Source organism: Gekko japonicus, unplaced genomic scaffold (genome assembly GCF_001447785.1).
Source record: "Gekko japonicus isolate JY-2015 unplaced genomic scaffold, Gekko_japonicus_V1.1 scaffold55, whole genome shotgun sequence".
Classification (NCBI taxonomy): Eukaryota; Metazoa; Chordata; class Lepidosauria; order Squamata; family Gekkonidae; genus Gekko; species Gekko japonicus.
The window spans coordinates 519,292-536,444 of NW_015160837.1; the positions used below are offsets into that span (position 1 = coordinate 519,292).

General features: G+C 43.9%; 1 protein-coding gene across 2 annotated transcripts in view; it reads left to right on the plus strand.

Moving 5' to 3' along the window:
• RFC1 (replication factor C subunit 1) overlaps positions 1-17,153 on the plus strand; it is a 52,696-nt gene that overhangs the window by 18,080 nt on the left and 17,463 nt on the right. The window contains exons 5-12 of one of the 2 annotated variants that reach the window (XM_015418206.1): positions 2,993-3,225; positions 5,463-5,537; positions 10,208-10,285; positions 11,888-11,975; positions 12,058-12,347; positions 13,157-13,264; positions 14,775-14,954; positions 15,810-15,914. In XM_015418206.1, the coding sequence (XP_015273692.1) occupies positions 2,993-3,225; positions 5,463-5,537; positions 10,208-10,285; positions 11,888-11,975; positions 12,058-12,347; positions 13,157-13,264; positions 14,775-14,954; positions 15,810-15,914 (1,157 nt within the window). The remainder of the gene's footprint in view (positions 1-2,992; positions 3,226-5,462; positions 5,538-10,207; positions 10,286-11,887; positions 11,976-12,057; positions 12,348-13,156; positions 13,265-14,774; positions 14,955-15,809; positions 15,915-17,153) is intronic. The other variant, XM_015418214.1, reaches the window with a different exon arrangement.

Consider the following 17,153-nt stretch of genomic DNA (forward strand, 5'->3'; position numbering starts at 1 on the left):
TACTGAACATTTTTCATCGTTGCTATGTTTGGTGAAACCAGCTTCCTCTCTGGATTATTGATGGTCAAAAACAGAACACAATGTAGTTCACAAGTAATGTGTAAAGGAAGAGCAGATTTGTAAATACATCCATTGCTAATCAGTCTTGGGCATGTTGGGAGACATCCAAATGCTTGTACCCATTCAGTAACATCCACGCAGTATGGTTCAGTACACTATGGGACCTGGAGAGTTGTTTGCAGAAGACATCTTGTGAATGTTATGTTGAACTTTGTGCAGTCCTATCTAAAGGGCATTATTTTGTGGCTCAGAATCTTACAGAGAACACAACAAATGTGGCTTATGGCCCTTGACAGAGTGAAACAACAAAGGCACTGGCGAGGGGAATGTATTCTTTCTCTTTCTTTTTTTTAGGCCCCCCCCCCCCCGGATTTTTTATTGCATTTTCTATAAACTACAAAGAAACAACAAGGGAGGGGAATCTACAAACTACAGGAGAAAGTAAAGAAAACCACTAAAAACCCAAGAGATGGAGATCGTACATTACTTAAAATACAACAGCATTTTTCTTTTTTAACCATTACGTTTTTCTTTCTTTTTTGGCGTTAAGATTGATCAATAACCATTTATCGCTTATATTATCATTTCCAACAAATCTGAGTATATGAAGACCTATACAAGATCATTAAAAAACCACTAAGGCAGGCTTCAGAAAACTTTAGCATCTCATTTTTGTTAACCTTTTGTTCCCCAAGTGACAATCAAATTTATTTTGGGGGGGGGGACCACCCCCCATCTTAGAGTCCAGTCCTCATCAGTAAGTGTACTTGTTGTCTCATCTTCTCTTCCTCTTTTACAATCTTCTTCCTCATTATCTTCTTCCCTTGTTGATCCAAGTTGTTGCAGCAGATATAGTTCATTCTTCCCTTTTATCACTTTAATCCATATGTCTTCTGGAGACTCTAACCACTCTTTCACCGGGCAGATTATCATTTTTATATTTTCAGGATATGTCCATAGATCACATCCCTTCGTTTTAATCACTTTTAATCTGCAAACTGGTCCCTTAACGACATACAATCCATTTGGAGTTATAGAAGCTGATTCTCGGTTATTGTCTCTATCCTTTTGCAGATGTCTTTCAGTTAGAACAGCTATGCAACATAGTCCTAATTAAATATTGTTGTTAGCCAGCAGGGGGCGCCCATTTTCTGTTGGAAGAGTCTATGTCAGGTCACATGGCTTGGTCAGCTGAATTCCCACTTCCTGAAGAAGGCTTAGATTTCATTCTGCTTTCTTCAGCGCTATCTTTAAGGATGTTTATTCTTTTGTAAAATTGCCAAAGGTTTCTAAAGTCCACAGTATTGCCCAAAAATCCCTCGACAGCTCTTCATTATAGTCCATTTACGCTTAAAGCTCCACCCCCCCCTCACAATGCTTCAAACCCTGTTTGTTTTGGTGTGTGTGTGGGAGTTCTGCCGTTTTTTATAATTCAACGCTTCAACAAACTCACAGTTCCCCGTCATTCTCGCCATTTGAGGGTAATGTTTTCTTCATCCCTTCCACATGTATCCTTGCCATTCATAATGTTAATGTGTGGTAGCTCGCAAACAGTCATGATAACATGCCGGAAAGTTGGTTGCTGGTAACTTTACAAGCCTGATCTGAAAGTCCATGGAAGGGTTGTAAGCCAGCAGCTTGAAGCTTCTGGAGCCCAGAAACCCAGGTTCACTGTGAGAGGAATGAGCTCAATTGATGACTGAGCTAATGTAGCGAGCAACCTTGCTTTGATATGTATCAGTAGGAGACGCCATAGTTTGAGACTGAGGCTCATGCTGGATTTATGGTATTGTACCATGAAGGCAACATAGGGCATTAATGAAATGCCAGAACAGAAGTAGAGATGATAGGTTGGCAGGTGGTGGGCAAAGATACAGATAGCCTTGGGGTTCTATGAGAAGGGGTAGGACTATGAAAAATGGAAGAAATATCTCACTAGGTACCTGGAAGGCTTTCTACCCCCCCCCCCCGCCATCAGCCAAATCCACTAGAGTTGTTGCAAACTACCTTTTAAAGCTTTGTCTCTCCTAACTAAAAACATGGCCACAAAAGGGTGGGGGGTGAAGCACAAAATAAAAGGATTCACAGGTGATTCTGCACTGGATGAGAGCATGCTGATTTTAATAGTTACTACTGGAAAGGAATCTCCATGCTATATGGAAGTAGTCAGAGTGTAAGAACAGGTGAATGCAGTGGGTAAGATGATAGTTGCCATGATTCAAGGTGCCTTCATGTCTCTCTCTTTTCTGCAGTAAAGTAATAAACTGGGATTGATGTCTGGCTAGGTTGTGCAGATCAGTTTTATGCTTTTATTGCAGCCGCAGCTTTTGACATTTTGCTCCAGATAAGAGGGCTATAATTCCATTAATTTAAAACACATATTTATGATGCACCCAGAATTAAATGATCTGTTTTTAAATCTACCTAAGAAAGTTGTGAAGGTTTGCTGTGATAGACCGCCAACAGAAACAAGCTATTTAGGTGTATGTGGCGGGTGTCTGATGTTTTCAGGTTGGCAGTTCCTGCTACCCGAAAGAGGCCTGCTGTGCAGCGTAGAAGGTTGCTTTCTTCTGCTGTGGGAACATCTCTGGTGATAATGTGAAAAATTTCCAGCTCATTGAACTCCACTGTAAAAAGCCGAATGTGCCTCCTTTGTTTCTGTGAACTACACCTGTGCTGTAAAATATTTTACTCAAAGTCTCATGACAGCCGTTCTTATTTAAATGAAAAGGGACAGCATAATTTTAGTTTACCTGAATGGCAACATAACCGTTGATATACCATGGCCCTATTAATTAACACGTCGATGAGCCTTCTCGTGTATTGCTCTTTTTTGTTTTCAAGTATTGCAAGATTTTAAGCCGCTGCACATGAGGAGTGTGTGCCGAGTGCCAGGGTACTGAGGAGTAATCAGATACGTGCTTCCTTTCAGACGAAGACGAAGACTTTGTTCACAAGAAGGTCTCCCAAAAACCCAAGGAGAATGGGACGTCAGCAAGCCTTCACCCAGGAGTAACTGCAGCACCAAAAGCAGACACTAAACCGAAAACAAAAACTAAGCCCTTATCTCCAGAGAAACTGACACCAACCTCGGTAATTGATTACTTTGGAACCGGCAGCATCCAGCGATCAGAGAAAAAACTGGTGTCAAGCAAAAGAAAGGATGTGAGTAGTCCAGGGCTTAATTTTCTTTCCTTCTCGCTGACTTGTGTGTGAACAGGAAAAAAGCTCACAAATGTAATGAAAAATGTAAATTATGATACACGGTAACGTTCGGTTCGGTGTCTTCCTTCAGAGGCTGTGAATGTCATGTTAGAGAGGAAGTGGAAGACAGCAAAACCTATTTTGTGTTCATCCCCTTGTCTGTGTATAGATTTTGAGTGTCTTCTGTAAAAAGTGGCCTTGTTGCGAAAAGATCCTGAATTATTATTATTATTACATTCCATTTGTATACCGCTCACCCCCTGAGGGCTCTGAGAGGTTCACATTACTTTATACAGAGGATTGAGGAGTGTGTAGCAGTCACCATCTTGAGACAGATGGTACCAGGCACCCTTGTAGTGAGTCATTGTTGTCTGCGGGAGCTCGTCACATCTTGACTTTCATCAGATTTTCTGCTTCACTGTGTTTCCCCCCTCATACTATCCACTCCATCCTTTCAGTATTTAAAAGCTGTTTTATAGCTGTTTTTGGCCAAGGCTCTTAAGGGTGTTCACAGTATAAAATCATTGTTTATTACAGAGATTAAATTGCTTTTAAAAATAAATAAATAAAGCAACTGAAGAAAAATTGTAACGTCAGAAGGAAGCTCTGAACAATCTAACTTGCAACTAACAGTTCTAAAGTCTGTCAGCAAAGAGCTGGCAATAAAATCAGGTGTATTTTCCAGTGGAAGGAAGTTCCACTTGTCAAAAGGACCTTGTCAGCAGGGGCCACTTGTCAAAAGGACCTTGTCAGCAGGGTGACAGCTCTTTTTTAAAAAAGGTGTATTGTTGGTTAAGCTGTTGTTTGCCTGATCCTGTGGATTGGTTTGCCCTGCCACAGGGCAAGTGATTTGTTACAGCTGAAGCATAATTTTGTGCTTGCGAAATTACTTAGTACAGCCGGCATATAAGATTGGGCTGCAAGATCATCTCTTAGATAAATATTCTGCATGAAACGTTTTCATGGCCCGGTCCTAAGATTTATTCCACCAGGGTAAGAACTAGATGTGCCAGATGGGGGACATGTTTTTATGATCTTTCAAGGGCATTTGGAGCCAATCCTCACCTGCAGTATTGGGGAGTCACGTTAATGGTTTACTGAGCAGAGGATTCATGGTTTGTTTAGTGAAGCAGCACATAAATTTCATACACAGTGGTTTACAAGCCACAATGCAACAATCGTAAAAACAGTTTAAGTAGTATTCAGTCTTTCCTGCACTACCTTTCCTTGTCTTTGATTGCCAGGGCAGACCCGTGCAAATGCAGTTTTCAACAGTATCAGTTCGTCTGTTCTTTTTCTTATTTCCAGCTTCTTAATTAGCTAGAATAGAAATCATTCACCACCCCGCCTTGGAAAATATTTTTATCAACATTATGGACAGATGCCAGTCATACCCTTCCTCCCATTCTCTGTGCAGTTGAAGTAGGGAGGGAGTTTGGTTCTAGGTAATGGAAGCTGGTGGTTCAGATTCAGAAAGCATAATGTCACTCCCTAGAGGGAAGGGAACCACTTCCTGCCCCAAGGAGCTTAGTGACTAATTTGGGAAACATTAGGGGAGGACCCATTTTTTGAATGTGAATGCCAGTTTCAACTTTTGTGTCACTTATATTACCCTTTCCTGCATTCGTGAATTCTCAACAGGGGGAATCAAGTAATGACATCCATACGTGGGAGGATATTACATATAGAATGAGTGCATACTGCTGCAAATATTGGAGTGTCTGTTTAATAAAATCTGGTTTTGATTTCTTTCTAACCAAAGGAAGTAACCTGTATTCTTCAATAGGTTGTAGCTGTATAGACTTACAGTGCAATCCTGTGCACAGTTTCTCCAGTATAATCCTGTTGGTGTCACTGACTGGAGTAGCTCTGCATTGGACTGCAGTGTTCAAATGTTTCACCATTTCCCCCCCCACACACACCCCATTCATCTGACTGCGAAGGTCTTATGTTTTCCATATTCCCAGATCAGGGACTTCTAAGTTGTGAGTCCTGATGTCCTTTTGGAAAACAGTTTATAAATAGAAATTGCTCTTTCCAGTGAAAGAAATGCTGAAAGCTGCTGTGTGAAGGGTTTTTAAAAATGATTTAAGTGCATGGTTTGAGGATTTAGCATCTTTATTCTCATTCATGTAACAATATTCCACGTTGTGCTCCAAACTGAGCCTTGCTGTGACTCTTCTGTCTTTGTGGTGCAGCCTTCACAAAGCAGGGATTCCACTCTCAGTGATGAAGCCATTGCCAAGCAATTGCAGCTTGAAGAAAATACAGAGGTAGGATACTTCGCTTTCCTGTTTTTAGCACCCCTTTTCTTCATGCTGAATGTGCAGGACTCCACTTGCCTCTTTTGATGAATGACGTTCTTACTGGCAAATATTTGGAGCATTGATAGTCCAGTATAACCTTTCTGCTAAAATTCCTTTTTTTAGTTTCTTTAGTATCTTTTCTACTTGGATCCTCTATTCTTTCCTTCTGACCCATTTTGTTACTTGACTCCACCACCTCCTGGAGTGAGTATTAGTTTCCTGACTGTTGCAGGCCGAGGGAATTACCAGTTCTGTTTTCCTTTTCTTCAAGTCAAGGAGTTTTAAAATAGTTCTGCTCCCCCCCACCCCACCCAAGTTCCCTGGAAACAGTTTAGCGATTTTGTCAGCCTACAAATGTAGGAAGTTAGCAGAAACTATGTCAATGAAGTCTGTTCAAATTTGCAACAAAAGTTCAGAACTCTAGCTGTAGAGGGTGCACTGGGATCTGAAGAGAAAATGCCTTAGTTCTGTGTGTTTTGCGTTTTTGAAGGGTCCACAAGAAAGACTGCTTTGTCTAACTGCGGTTACCAGACTCAATGTAAGGTATTGTCTATCCCATACAAAAGCCTTTCATGGCCTTGTTCCCTCTTGCTTGCAAGACTGCCTCTCCCACTGTGCTCTGCCACAACACCTTCAACTCCTGTCAGCAGGGCCTTCTGCAGGTGCCAACCTGCAAATGGGCAAAATCAACCACTGCCTGTACACGTGGCCTTCTCTATTGTGGCTCCCACCTTGCAGAAGGGCCTCCCTGAGGAGGTCAGGAAGGCTCCCCCTCTCCTGGTTTTCTGCAAACTGTGTAAAACTGAATCATTCAGGTGGGCTGTTCCACACAGGTAGGGTTGCCAAGTCCATCTTCCACCCCCAGCAGGGGACTTTGGGGGCATTCCTGGAGGGGCCGGGGCATCCCCGACGAGGGGGCGGGGCATCCCCGACGTGATGACATCACGTTGGGGACGTCTGCCCCCCCCGCCACCCGTGCGCAGGATCTCCAGAAACGGCAGTTCCCTGCACTTAAAGGAGCCGGCGTTTCCCTTTTAAATGCAGGAGCCAGCGTTTCCCCTTTAAGAGCAGCCACGTTTCCCTTTTAAGAGCACGAAACTGGCATTTCCCTGCAAGCGTGCGGAGATTGGGCTTGGCAGGAAACACGGGTTCCACACACTTAATGGGAGAGAGATGGGTGGCTGTGGGTGTTGGGGGTGGGGCTTCCCCCGCCAGCCACAGCGGGTAGCCCCCCAAAAACAGGGGACCCCTGACAAACCGGGGGGGTTGGCAACCCTACACACAGGTAATCAGGTTGCAGTGTACAAAATGGTTCACAAACTTCCTTGGATAAATTACTGTGATCTATTCTGCCATGTACAGTTTATTGTAAGTAGGATCCGACTGTGTAATTTTTGCGCTGCTTAATGGTGTCATGTTAATACTCACGCTGTACTTCAGCTCTATCTCTTAGATTTCTTTTTGGTTTCAGACTTCTAAAATCTGAACACCTTGTTTACTGAGTGTCCCATTTTGTTGATCGTCCTGACTCACTCTGTGTAATCCGACTTCAGTCCCTTTGAGAAAGGCGGACTATAAACAATGAAAATAAATAAGGCACTTGAGGAGCGAAGTATAAATCGTTTATTTTTATACATTTCATACCTTTATGCCCTGGTTTTCTTTGAAGACCTAAGGCTGCTAGCGAGTACAAGCACAGCATTTGCAATGGAACAATAAAGTGCCTACCATTAATTTCAGCAAAAATACACACGAAGCATAAAAAAGCACCCTAAAATGCATAATGGCCCCTTTCCCCGTGGTGCTTCTCAACCAGGTTCCATGTGGTTGGTAAAGTATAAACAGTCACACCACTCCATACTTAACCACCCAAGACTGTCAAGTGCTGCGTGCACAGGTGAACCAGAGGCATTGTGCTGTTATTGATAGCGTGTTCTGACCAGCTTTTCAGGGATACTCAGTTTCTGCCAAGCTGGTAGTCTTACTCTTGTGGTAATGATTTATGTAATCTGTAGCTTTTCGTATGCATTTAACTGATGTGTCAGGCTCCAAGCACACATGATGGCCACAGGCTCTGATGCTGAAACCAGAACCTACTCCACTTCTAAAGGGGATGAGCGTAGGGATCTAATTCTAACTTGGGGGAGCTGGAAAGGTTCAGCTCGTCTCATCTGCCCTCTTCCCCTGCCATTTTCTCTTAAAAATCATGGTCCCTACACTTTATTCATGACAGGGCAGGACTGGGTTTAAAGAAAAGGATCTGCTATCATCTTGTGGTGATTGAGCCTTAGAATATTCATTTTAAACAAATGAGAAAGCTTTCTAATATTTATACCTGAAATAATGTGGGGTTTTTTTTGGTGAATAAATCTTACATTAAATGTCTTAGCTTCATGTTGTTCTGACTGTTGATATAGTCTTGCAGGACCTTTTGAACCTTCTTATTCTTTATAACATGTTGAGGAGGTGGTGTGGCTCAGTGGTAGAGCCTCTGCTTGGCATGCAGAAGGTTCCAGGTTCAATCCCCAGCACTTCCAGTTAAAAGGATCAAGTAGTAGCTGAGGAGAAAGACCTCTGTCTGAGACCCTGGAAAGCTGCTGCCAGAATAGACCATACTGACCTTGATAGACCAGTGGTGTAACTCCGTATAAGGCAGCTTCACATGTGTTTATATGAAACAGAGAAGAGAATAGGTCATAGACAGGTAGGCATTAAATGAAGATGTGCCTGACTGACGAACCTGACTGACAGATGCTGAAAGGTGTGGGCGGTACATCTTCCAAGTTGGATTCTGAGGGGAGTCTGGGTGGTCTGGTCCCATTACTGAATTTGTTGCCCGAAACTATTCTGAGGGTGACAAGTCTATTACAGCATCACCAAGGGCCTCTGGACCATAAGAGAAAATATTTATACCCATTGCAAAAACCTACAGAAAAGAGAAGACTTGGTAGAATAGGTAAAATAAGTAACTTGTGTTGAAACTTAGTGTGGCAGCGGCTTTCACAGCATGGCCCTGATAACAGCCTGGCTCCAACTTCATGAGAAGATAGGAGGCCTCTCCTGAACACTGGCATGGGTGTCCCGATAGTTTCTTTCTTTTTTATGTGTGTGTGTGCGCGCACCTGGAAGTCATGGTGTCTGACTCCTATTGGAGGTCTGGAGAATATTCAGAGAGGTGGCTGAATAAAGCCTGCCCCCACCTCCCACCTCGGGTATTCCAAGAAGGTCTCCCATCCAAGTACTTGACGGGGTTGACCCCGCTTAGTTTCCGAGATCGGTGTCCCAGTAGTTTTTGTTGTCTTTGGCATCGTGGGCCGGGATGCCTTACAGTGCCAGGGCTAGGGAATGTGAGTTGTATCCCCTTTGAACGGTGTTGCGATTTGAAGCACAAGGATAGGATTAAGCTGTAAACTTCAAACCACTGTGTTTCTCTGTTATGAGACGTAAAAGCCAGCCTGACAACGAAAAAGGAATGATCTCTCTGTGTTTAAATATTTAAGTCTATATGTCAAGTTACCTGATGCTTTGGAAAGGTGGTTTGGTTTAGGGGAGACAATTTTTCTTCAATCCAAACTTGACAGCTTTTCCTTTTTGTCCTGTTTGGTTTGTTTGCCCACTTCCACTTTTGTTGTTAGTTCTGCTTCATGGCAAAAACAGGAAAGATTAATGCAATTCATTGTTCCTAACATCCTCCTGTGGTTTATGACCACATGGAACTAGAGCCTCTGGCATTCTTCTGCTTATGAAGTTATCTGTCTGAATCATGCATTGAGGCAAGTTTTGATCTCATTTTTGTCCAAAGATTGGATTTATGTAACACGGGCAGCACAACTCTTATCAATAAAAGTCTTGACAAGAATGAATTAGTTTCTCTTAAAGAAGCAATATTTGACAATAACAGGGTTCTGGTCACCATGGATATTGTGGTTATTGCGCTAATGGCAAAATGAAGGAGAATGTTACTAGATTGAATAGTTACAAATGGATCAGCCAGGGCATATAGTTGTATCAGGGCCAGAAGGGTAGTGCAAAAGATAACTTGAATTATGAGGGAGTGTTAGCTTATTTTGCATAAATCAAAATGCTTCCTCCCCCCAAACAACTGCCCTTTACCACCATACCCTCTCCCCATAGCCCGTAATCCCCGTACAATGATATTCACAGTGTCACCAGTATTTAAGGTTAAAGTTGGTATGGATCTTTCAAGCTCTACCTATTAGTATCATATTATTTTAGGCAGATCTTGCCAAAACTGGGTGGTGGAAGTTGCCGAGGAACTTGTGGACCTGGTCCTTCTTGGTTCCCTTTGGGAATGTAAAAGGGGATTACTTGCAAGATGGCTTATGCCAGCGGTGTAGACTTTCCAATTTCCCGGGGGGGGGCTGGGGCTGGACCAGAGGCATTGCTTTGCTAGGAGCAAGGGTGGCTCCCGGGGGAGGCTGAGTATCTTCCTGAAAATTTCGGCGGGGGCTCACGCCCCGCCGCCCCCACGAAGATTACGCCTATGGCTTATGCTAAATTGGGGGAGGTGGGGGGCTGAAGAACATTTGGTTTAAAATCTGTTTTTGTAAATCTGATTATTAGCAGTGGCAGTTTACTTTTGCTGTGATGAGTGATATGTTTCCTACTGCTTATAGTTGGAGAGACAACTGCACGAAGATGAAGAGTTTGCTAGAACTCTGGCCATGTTGGATGAAACTCCAAAGAAGAAAAAGGTAACCCTTTGTGAAAGGTTTGCTGTGTATAACTAATTCTTGACACGAGGTGGGGCAATCTAGAAGGATGTCTGTATTTTTATATGACAATAGGGTTGTGATCCTGGAGACACTGTGTCATCTGTTATACATATTTGAAATAACCATAGCCAAACCTGCTTCTGCCTCTCTGTAGATTTGCTACTTTCATGTTCAAGATAGCTATGCTGTCTTTTGCTTATTTGGTTCAGTTATGGTAATTCAGATGGGACACTTGCAGCTGTGTTAGATTTTTCTGGACCAAATATTTGTATTGTGAATGAGTTTTCCACACACCTTGCTAAAGGTGTTGGATTGAACTGGCTGGATTCTTGGAAAGTTGGCAGATGTAGGCACTGTACCAGACAGCACTCTGTAGCTACCGGAAATTGCTTTGTAACGGACCCTGAGTCAACACTGAAATTACTCCCAGTGGGGAGCCAGATAAGCGATCCTGCTGGCTGTGGTCAGATAGCCGATAGCTTGCCTGTATGGCCAGTTATGTGTCCTTCGGAAATGTCAACCAATTTTCTGCTTAAAATGTAGAAAACAGAGAAAAGAGGCAGGCTTAACAATGCTGAAGAATGGCAATAGTTTACTAATCCAGACAGCTTTGAAGCTACTGGAAGGGAAAGAATTTGTTTTTTAAATGTGTGCTGCTAAGCCCAATTTAGCTGAAACGTACTTTGGATTTGAATTGCAACTGTAAACGTTCTCATTATTAATATTTTAATATGTTTTTGTTGCCCTGGTAGCTCACAGAATTGGGCAGTACATTGTTAGTGCCGTGGCGTATATTTTCTGTGGTAGTAATTAAAAGCAAAAATCCCTTTTTGTCGAGTACTTCTTCCAGTGCTCAAGCACTATCAGGGCTGTTGTAAGAAAAGAGATGGCTGATCCGCAAATGGGCAGTTTCCTTCTTCCCTTTGTGTGCTTCTTTTCACCCCCCACCCCCCAGTAACCTTGAAATAGTGATTATTGCACGGGTTTGGTTGGATGTTTTGGTTGTCCACCTCTATCCTCCGCTTGTCTCCACAACAGTTTGGTCAAGACCAAGTACTTCTAGTTATCTAGTATCTCTTAATTGATTTCGTGGGAGTAGTAAAATACACATTTGACAGTGTAGAAAGTTATCTGATGTTAGGACTGCCAGATCTCCCACAATGGCAGGAGACCACTCACCACTCACAACAGTGGCAAAAGAAAAATGGGGGGGGGGAAGCAGATATTATTCTGACACTACGATGTCACTTCCAGTGCAATCCCAGAAGTGATGTCATTGTAAGGAGACAAATGTTCTATGACTCCCGCAAAACTCTGTGATAAAACTCTGCCCCCCACCCCTTCTGCCCCACCCCCCAACCTTCTGCCAGTTGCAAGCCCTGGGCTGGAAGCCGTGTCTGGTGTCCTCATGTCGAATAAATGCAGAATTTCTCTTCTGATTGACTTGAGAAGGAGCTCTCAATAGTGAAGGGATGCTGGATGCTATAGAAGCAAAGAATGGAGAGATATTGAAATTGCAACTGTATAGTTTAATTCCAAAGTACACTGAGCACATCTCTTAATCTGTTTTTTCCCCTTTAGCCTCGAAAGGATCCAGAGAATAAACAGGAGGTTTCAGCAGCAAAAACGATTCCCAAGGAAATTGAAAGAAATAAGCAGGCTCACAAAGGTAACTTTTACCTGGATTGTTTTGTTCATACCCGGTAGCACTTCGCTTTGTGTTTAAAACCTCCCTTCCCCCCTCCCCGCAGTGAAATCTGCTGATCTAACAGTTGACTCAAGAAATTATACTGCAAAGGACAAGACTTGCACAGAGAGTGCCAGGACGCTACTGGATCTACACCCTGAGCCTTCTGTTAATAAAGAGAGGAAGGAGTTGGGGAATAAGATGCAGTCTTCAAAAGTGAGCTCTAAACTGGCAGCTCTGAAGCAAAAAGAAGAGAGTGTAAGAAAACAAAACGAGTCTCCAAAAGTAAAATCAGTTTCACCGAAGGAAGAGAAGACACCTAAAAAAGAGAAAGTTTCACCCCAAAAATCTAAGGTAGGCTTGGGGAATACTACTTAGGGGACAGTAAGTTACTTTTATAGTAATGTGTGCTGGAAGGTTTTGTTGAGACGGGTCAGTCATATTGGTTGGCTGTTGCCAACAGCTCTAGTGAAGTGCAGACCTTACACTTGACTTGCATGCACGTGCCTAATAAGAACATAAGAATGTAAGAGAAGCCAATGTTAGATCAGGCCAGTGGCCCATCCAGTCCAACACTGTCACACAGTGGCCAAAAATACCAGGTGCCATCAGGAGGTCGAGCAGTTTGGGCCAGGGCATTAGAAGCCCTCCCACTGTTGCCCCTCCCCCAAGCACTAAGAATACAGAGTATCCCTTGCCCCGGAGTCCCTTGTGGCTAATAACCACCGATGGACCTCTGCTCTATATGTTTATCTAATTCCCTCTTGAAGCCGTCCATACTTCTAGCCACCACCACCTCCTGTGGCAGTGAATTTCATGTGCTTATCACTCTTTGGGTGAAGAAGTACTTCCTTTTATCTGTTCTAACCTGACCGCTCAGCAATTTCATGGAGTGCTCAGGAGTTTTGTATTGTGAGAAAGGGAGAAAAGTACATCTTTCTCTACCTGTCTATCCCATGCATAATCTTATAAACCTCAATCATGTCACCCCTCAGCCGTCGTTTCTCCAAGCTAAAGAGCCCCAAGCATTTTAACCTTTCCTCATAGGGAAAGTGTTCCAGCCTCGTGCCTAGTGACACATTAACCCATAACGCAGTCCCAGTGTGTTTCATTTCCCATATTGGATTACATCCATCCTAAATGTATATGTTTTTCTTTTGAAGTCTGTAAGCCCTGAGGACTCTGAAAAGAAGCGAGCCAACTATCAGGCTTATAGAAGCTTCCTTAATCGGGAAGGTCCAAAAGCACTCGGGTCTAAGGAGATCCCGCAGGTAAGTCTAGTGGGTTTGTTACAGAAGGATGGTCTGTGTTGTGTGCTGCTGACGCCTGCTGGCTCAGCTCTCCCGGGTGGGATGGAAGGGCCCTGTCCAGTCATCCTCCCCATCCTGCCCCCGCCCTCCACTCTCCTATTGTTGCATTTTTCTGAGTCCTCGAGAGACGTGGCCGTGCAGCTTTGTAAACGAGCCTTTACAACCTTTTGTTAAAGAAAGCACAGTCACATGATTCTTGTTTCCTCGGTATGCCACGACTCCCGTTGCTAAAAGAGGTTTGAAAAGAATGTGTTGGGACTGCAATCTGGAAGACCTTAGTTCAAATCCCCATTCCGCCATGGCTTTTACTGGGTGTCCTTTGACCAGTCACTGGTCTGGATCCACTGATAGTTTCCACTGACACAAGGGGGATTTCTGCCTGTGGGACATTCTTGCCTCTGCCATCCTCCTGCAGCCCAAAATGCTGCTCTCGGGGACTTGGGACCTCCCCTTCCGTTAGCAGAAATCTATCGCTGTATCCGGCCCCACTCTCTTTGATTCTGTGCACAGCAGGCCCACCCAAAGACCAGGTAAGGGTTCCCATAAGTATGCGAAAAAAATAGGACTTTGTAAGTTAACCGAAAGTGGAAGAAGAGGGAAATCCCAAATCTGGTCTGAAGAAGACTCTGGGAGAAGCAAAGACTTGAGAGCAGAGCGCCAATTGGGAGAGGGGGCCGGTTAGCCTGCTGAAATGCATGGAAGCTTACGGAACTCTGGAGGGAGAGATTCTGAATGGTGTGATAGGGTTTTCAAATCGCTCTCCCCTGCCCCGTTCATCACAGGCCTCCAGCTTGCAACTGTAAGAATCCTGAACATCACAGACTTAAAAAAAAGAAAAAAAATGTTAAAATGTTGGTATTTGTTGCGGTCCTGCAAAATGTTAGAAAAATTATTACTTGGTGTTCTCAAGTAGACATCTTTTTTTGGACTAGTGCAGGGAAAAAATAGTAAGTCCTGTGTGTTTGAGGCTTCCCCCTCCCAACTTGAAAAACATCCGAAGCACCAGGCAATATGTGCCTGTGTTCGCTTGTGAGTCTGTCTACATTCTTGTGTGCATTTCCAACTTTTAGTATGCATTTCTCCATACAAATACTGGTAGCATGAAAATTTGCACACCTATAGGGTGAGTACAGCTTTGTACCGAGAGTTGTAAAAACCCAGGCAGAAATTGAGCTGGGTCCTTGCAATCCATTGCTTTTAAATAAGAGTTAGCTTAGTGAATGTGTGCTGAACTGTCCACGCCACCCTCTTGCCTTCAGCGCGTTAAACACATGGTTATCTCCTAAAATCAGATTGTAACCATAGTATAAAATGGTAGGCAGGAATCTGGTTTGCATTGATGATAAGATTGCATTGGTGCTCATGTGCCATGAAACCATGTTTAATACCAGGAAGAGAAGGGGGAGTAACATACACAAAACTGGCTTCTGGTTTGCAGGAGTGCTTCATGTTAACACATTTCTGTTTGTAGGGTGGTGAAAATTGCTTGGAAGGTCTGACGTTTGTGATCACCGGCATCTTGGAATCTATTGAACGAGATGAGGCCAAGTCTTTAATTGAGCGCTATGGTGGGAAGGTAACTGGTAACATCAGCAAGAAGACCAACTATCTTGTTAAGGGCCGTGACTCTGGTGCATCTAAGAGTGAAAAGGTACGTTGTTCCAGATATAATGGGCTGTCCCAAGCTGATTTTCTGTGTATGATTGGCTGAACACAGAGGGAGGAGTTACCCAGTACCCTCCCCATTTTTTTTTTAACCAGTATTTTTCGTTTCGGGTCTTTAAAGGGACTGCAGTAGAAGCCAGACATACAGTGGAAGTGTAGCTGGGGGATCCAGTCACGAGACTGAAATGTGTTGGGAGTCATGGATCCCTTGCTGAATCATAGTGGCTTCCCATCTCTCTGACCCATTATACCACCGCCTTCCTCCTATCTCTGCTTACGTTTTAATTTTTCTGCACATCTGGAACTGTAGCCACTGCTCTTCTGTGATGAGAAGAAGCACCTGCTCTGGTTTTAAGAAGAGAATTCCTTTCCTAGATCACGTCAGGGTTCATCCTGCCCCAATGTTCTGGCCCTAACAGCGGTCAGCATTGCCTTGGGAAATAATCATCCATGCATGATAGTCATGGCCAGCCTAGTTCGTCCTTGGCCTCTGGTCCTCTGAAATACACTGCCTCTGATCATGGACATTCTATTCAGCTATTACATAACATAAGAGAAGCCAGTGTTGGATCAGGCCAATGGCCCATCCAGTCCAACACTCTGTCACACAGTGGGCAAAAATACCAGGTGCCAGCAGTGGGGCCAGGACAGTAGGAGCCCTCCCACTGTTGCCCCCCCCCCCCAAAGCACCAAGCATTATTGTGGTTAATGGCCATTGATCTATGCTTTGTCACTAATAATCTTTTAAGGCCACCTCAGTTAATGGCCATTGTCTTCAGTTTCATAGATATTTCTCCTCTGTTGTATTTTAACACACTGTGAATTTTTATTTCTGGCACAGGCATCAGCTTTAGGGACCAAAATCGTTGATGAAGATGGTTTATTTGAGCTCATTCGGACGATGCCAGGCAAGAAGTCAAAGTATGAAGTGGCAGCCGAAGCAGAGGTTTGTGCAAATTAATGTATAGCTCCGAGCCTGCTCAATCAGTCCTATGATGCGTAAAGTGTGGTTCTTCTGTCAGTGAAAACTGTCTGGCAGATTCCTTTATAACTCCCAGTATGGAAGAGTTGAAACAAAGATGGTTCCGTCCTTTGTAAATAATCGCAGCTCCATGGCTCTATTCAGGATTGCTTGCTTACCCCAGTCCTTCCCCAACAAAAGCCTTGTCCTGCCCGAATTTGACAAAATAAAGCTTCTGATATTTCAGCAGTCATTGCCAGCATGCTTGCATCTGTGAGGTCTACACTGTTATTCTAAACGATGAAAGCCAGGTTCTCATTCTATTGGATTATTTATCCGATGTTATCTTGCGTGTCCAGAATCCATAGACAAAGGTTGCGCCCTCACTGTTTGCATTCTGACATCAAGATAAACCACAGTTTGCTTAGAATGTGGAAGGCGCACCTTGTCCAAGACCAGCGCCTCCCATTTGAGGTTGCTTGGTGGCTGTGGAAGGCTGATCCTGTTCAGACTCTTTCTCTCTGAAACGATGGTGGGAAGGCATTCAGACGAAAGGCTGAATTCACTTCTCTAGCCCTCATTTGTCGCTGAACGTGTTACCTTCTGGTCAGTTGCAGATGAGTGGTCTTTGGGCATGCTGGTGCTGCATTCCAGAAGCTCTCTCCCACCTGGCTGTCCTTTTGGTTCCGCTTTCTTGTCCCAAACAGTTGCTTGCTGCTCTCTGTTGTTGGGGGGTGTTCCCCAGCAGATGGAGGCGGCATGGATTTGATCCTCAGCCAGCACTGTTAAGAGCGGTGGACTCTAATCTGGGAGAACCGGGGTTGATTCCCCACTCCTCCACAGGAAGCCTGTTGGGTGACCTTGGGCCAGTCACTGTTCTCTGAGGACTCTCCACCCCCACCTACCTCACAAGGTTGGCTGTTGTGGGGAGAGGAAGGGAAGGCGATTGTAAGCCGCTTTGAGACTGTAGGGCAGAGAAAAGTGGGGTATAAAAGCCAACTGTTCTTCTTCCCATTAGGGGGCAGATTGTTTTGGATTTTTTTTTTTTTTTGCAGGAGTAGAAGGATTTTCTCTGGCAAGGATTTGAGGACTTTTTACCCTGGGTAGAAACCCTTACCACTCTTGACAAATGCTCTAGTTTTCTGTTCATGTATGAAGATTGAATCCAGAGTGTTGTCAGGAACTGGCTATAGAGAGAGTTGTGCTCAGATCTTTTAAAAACTG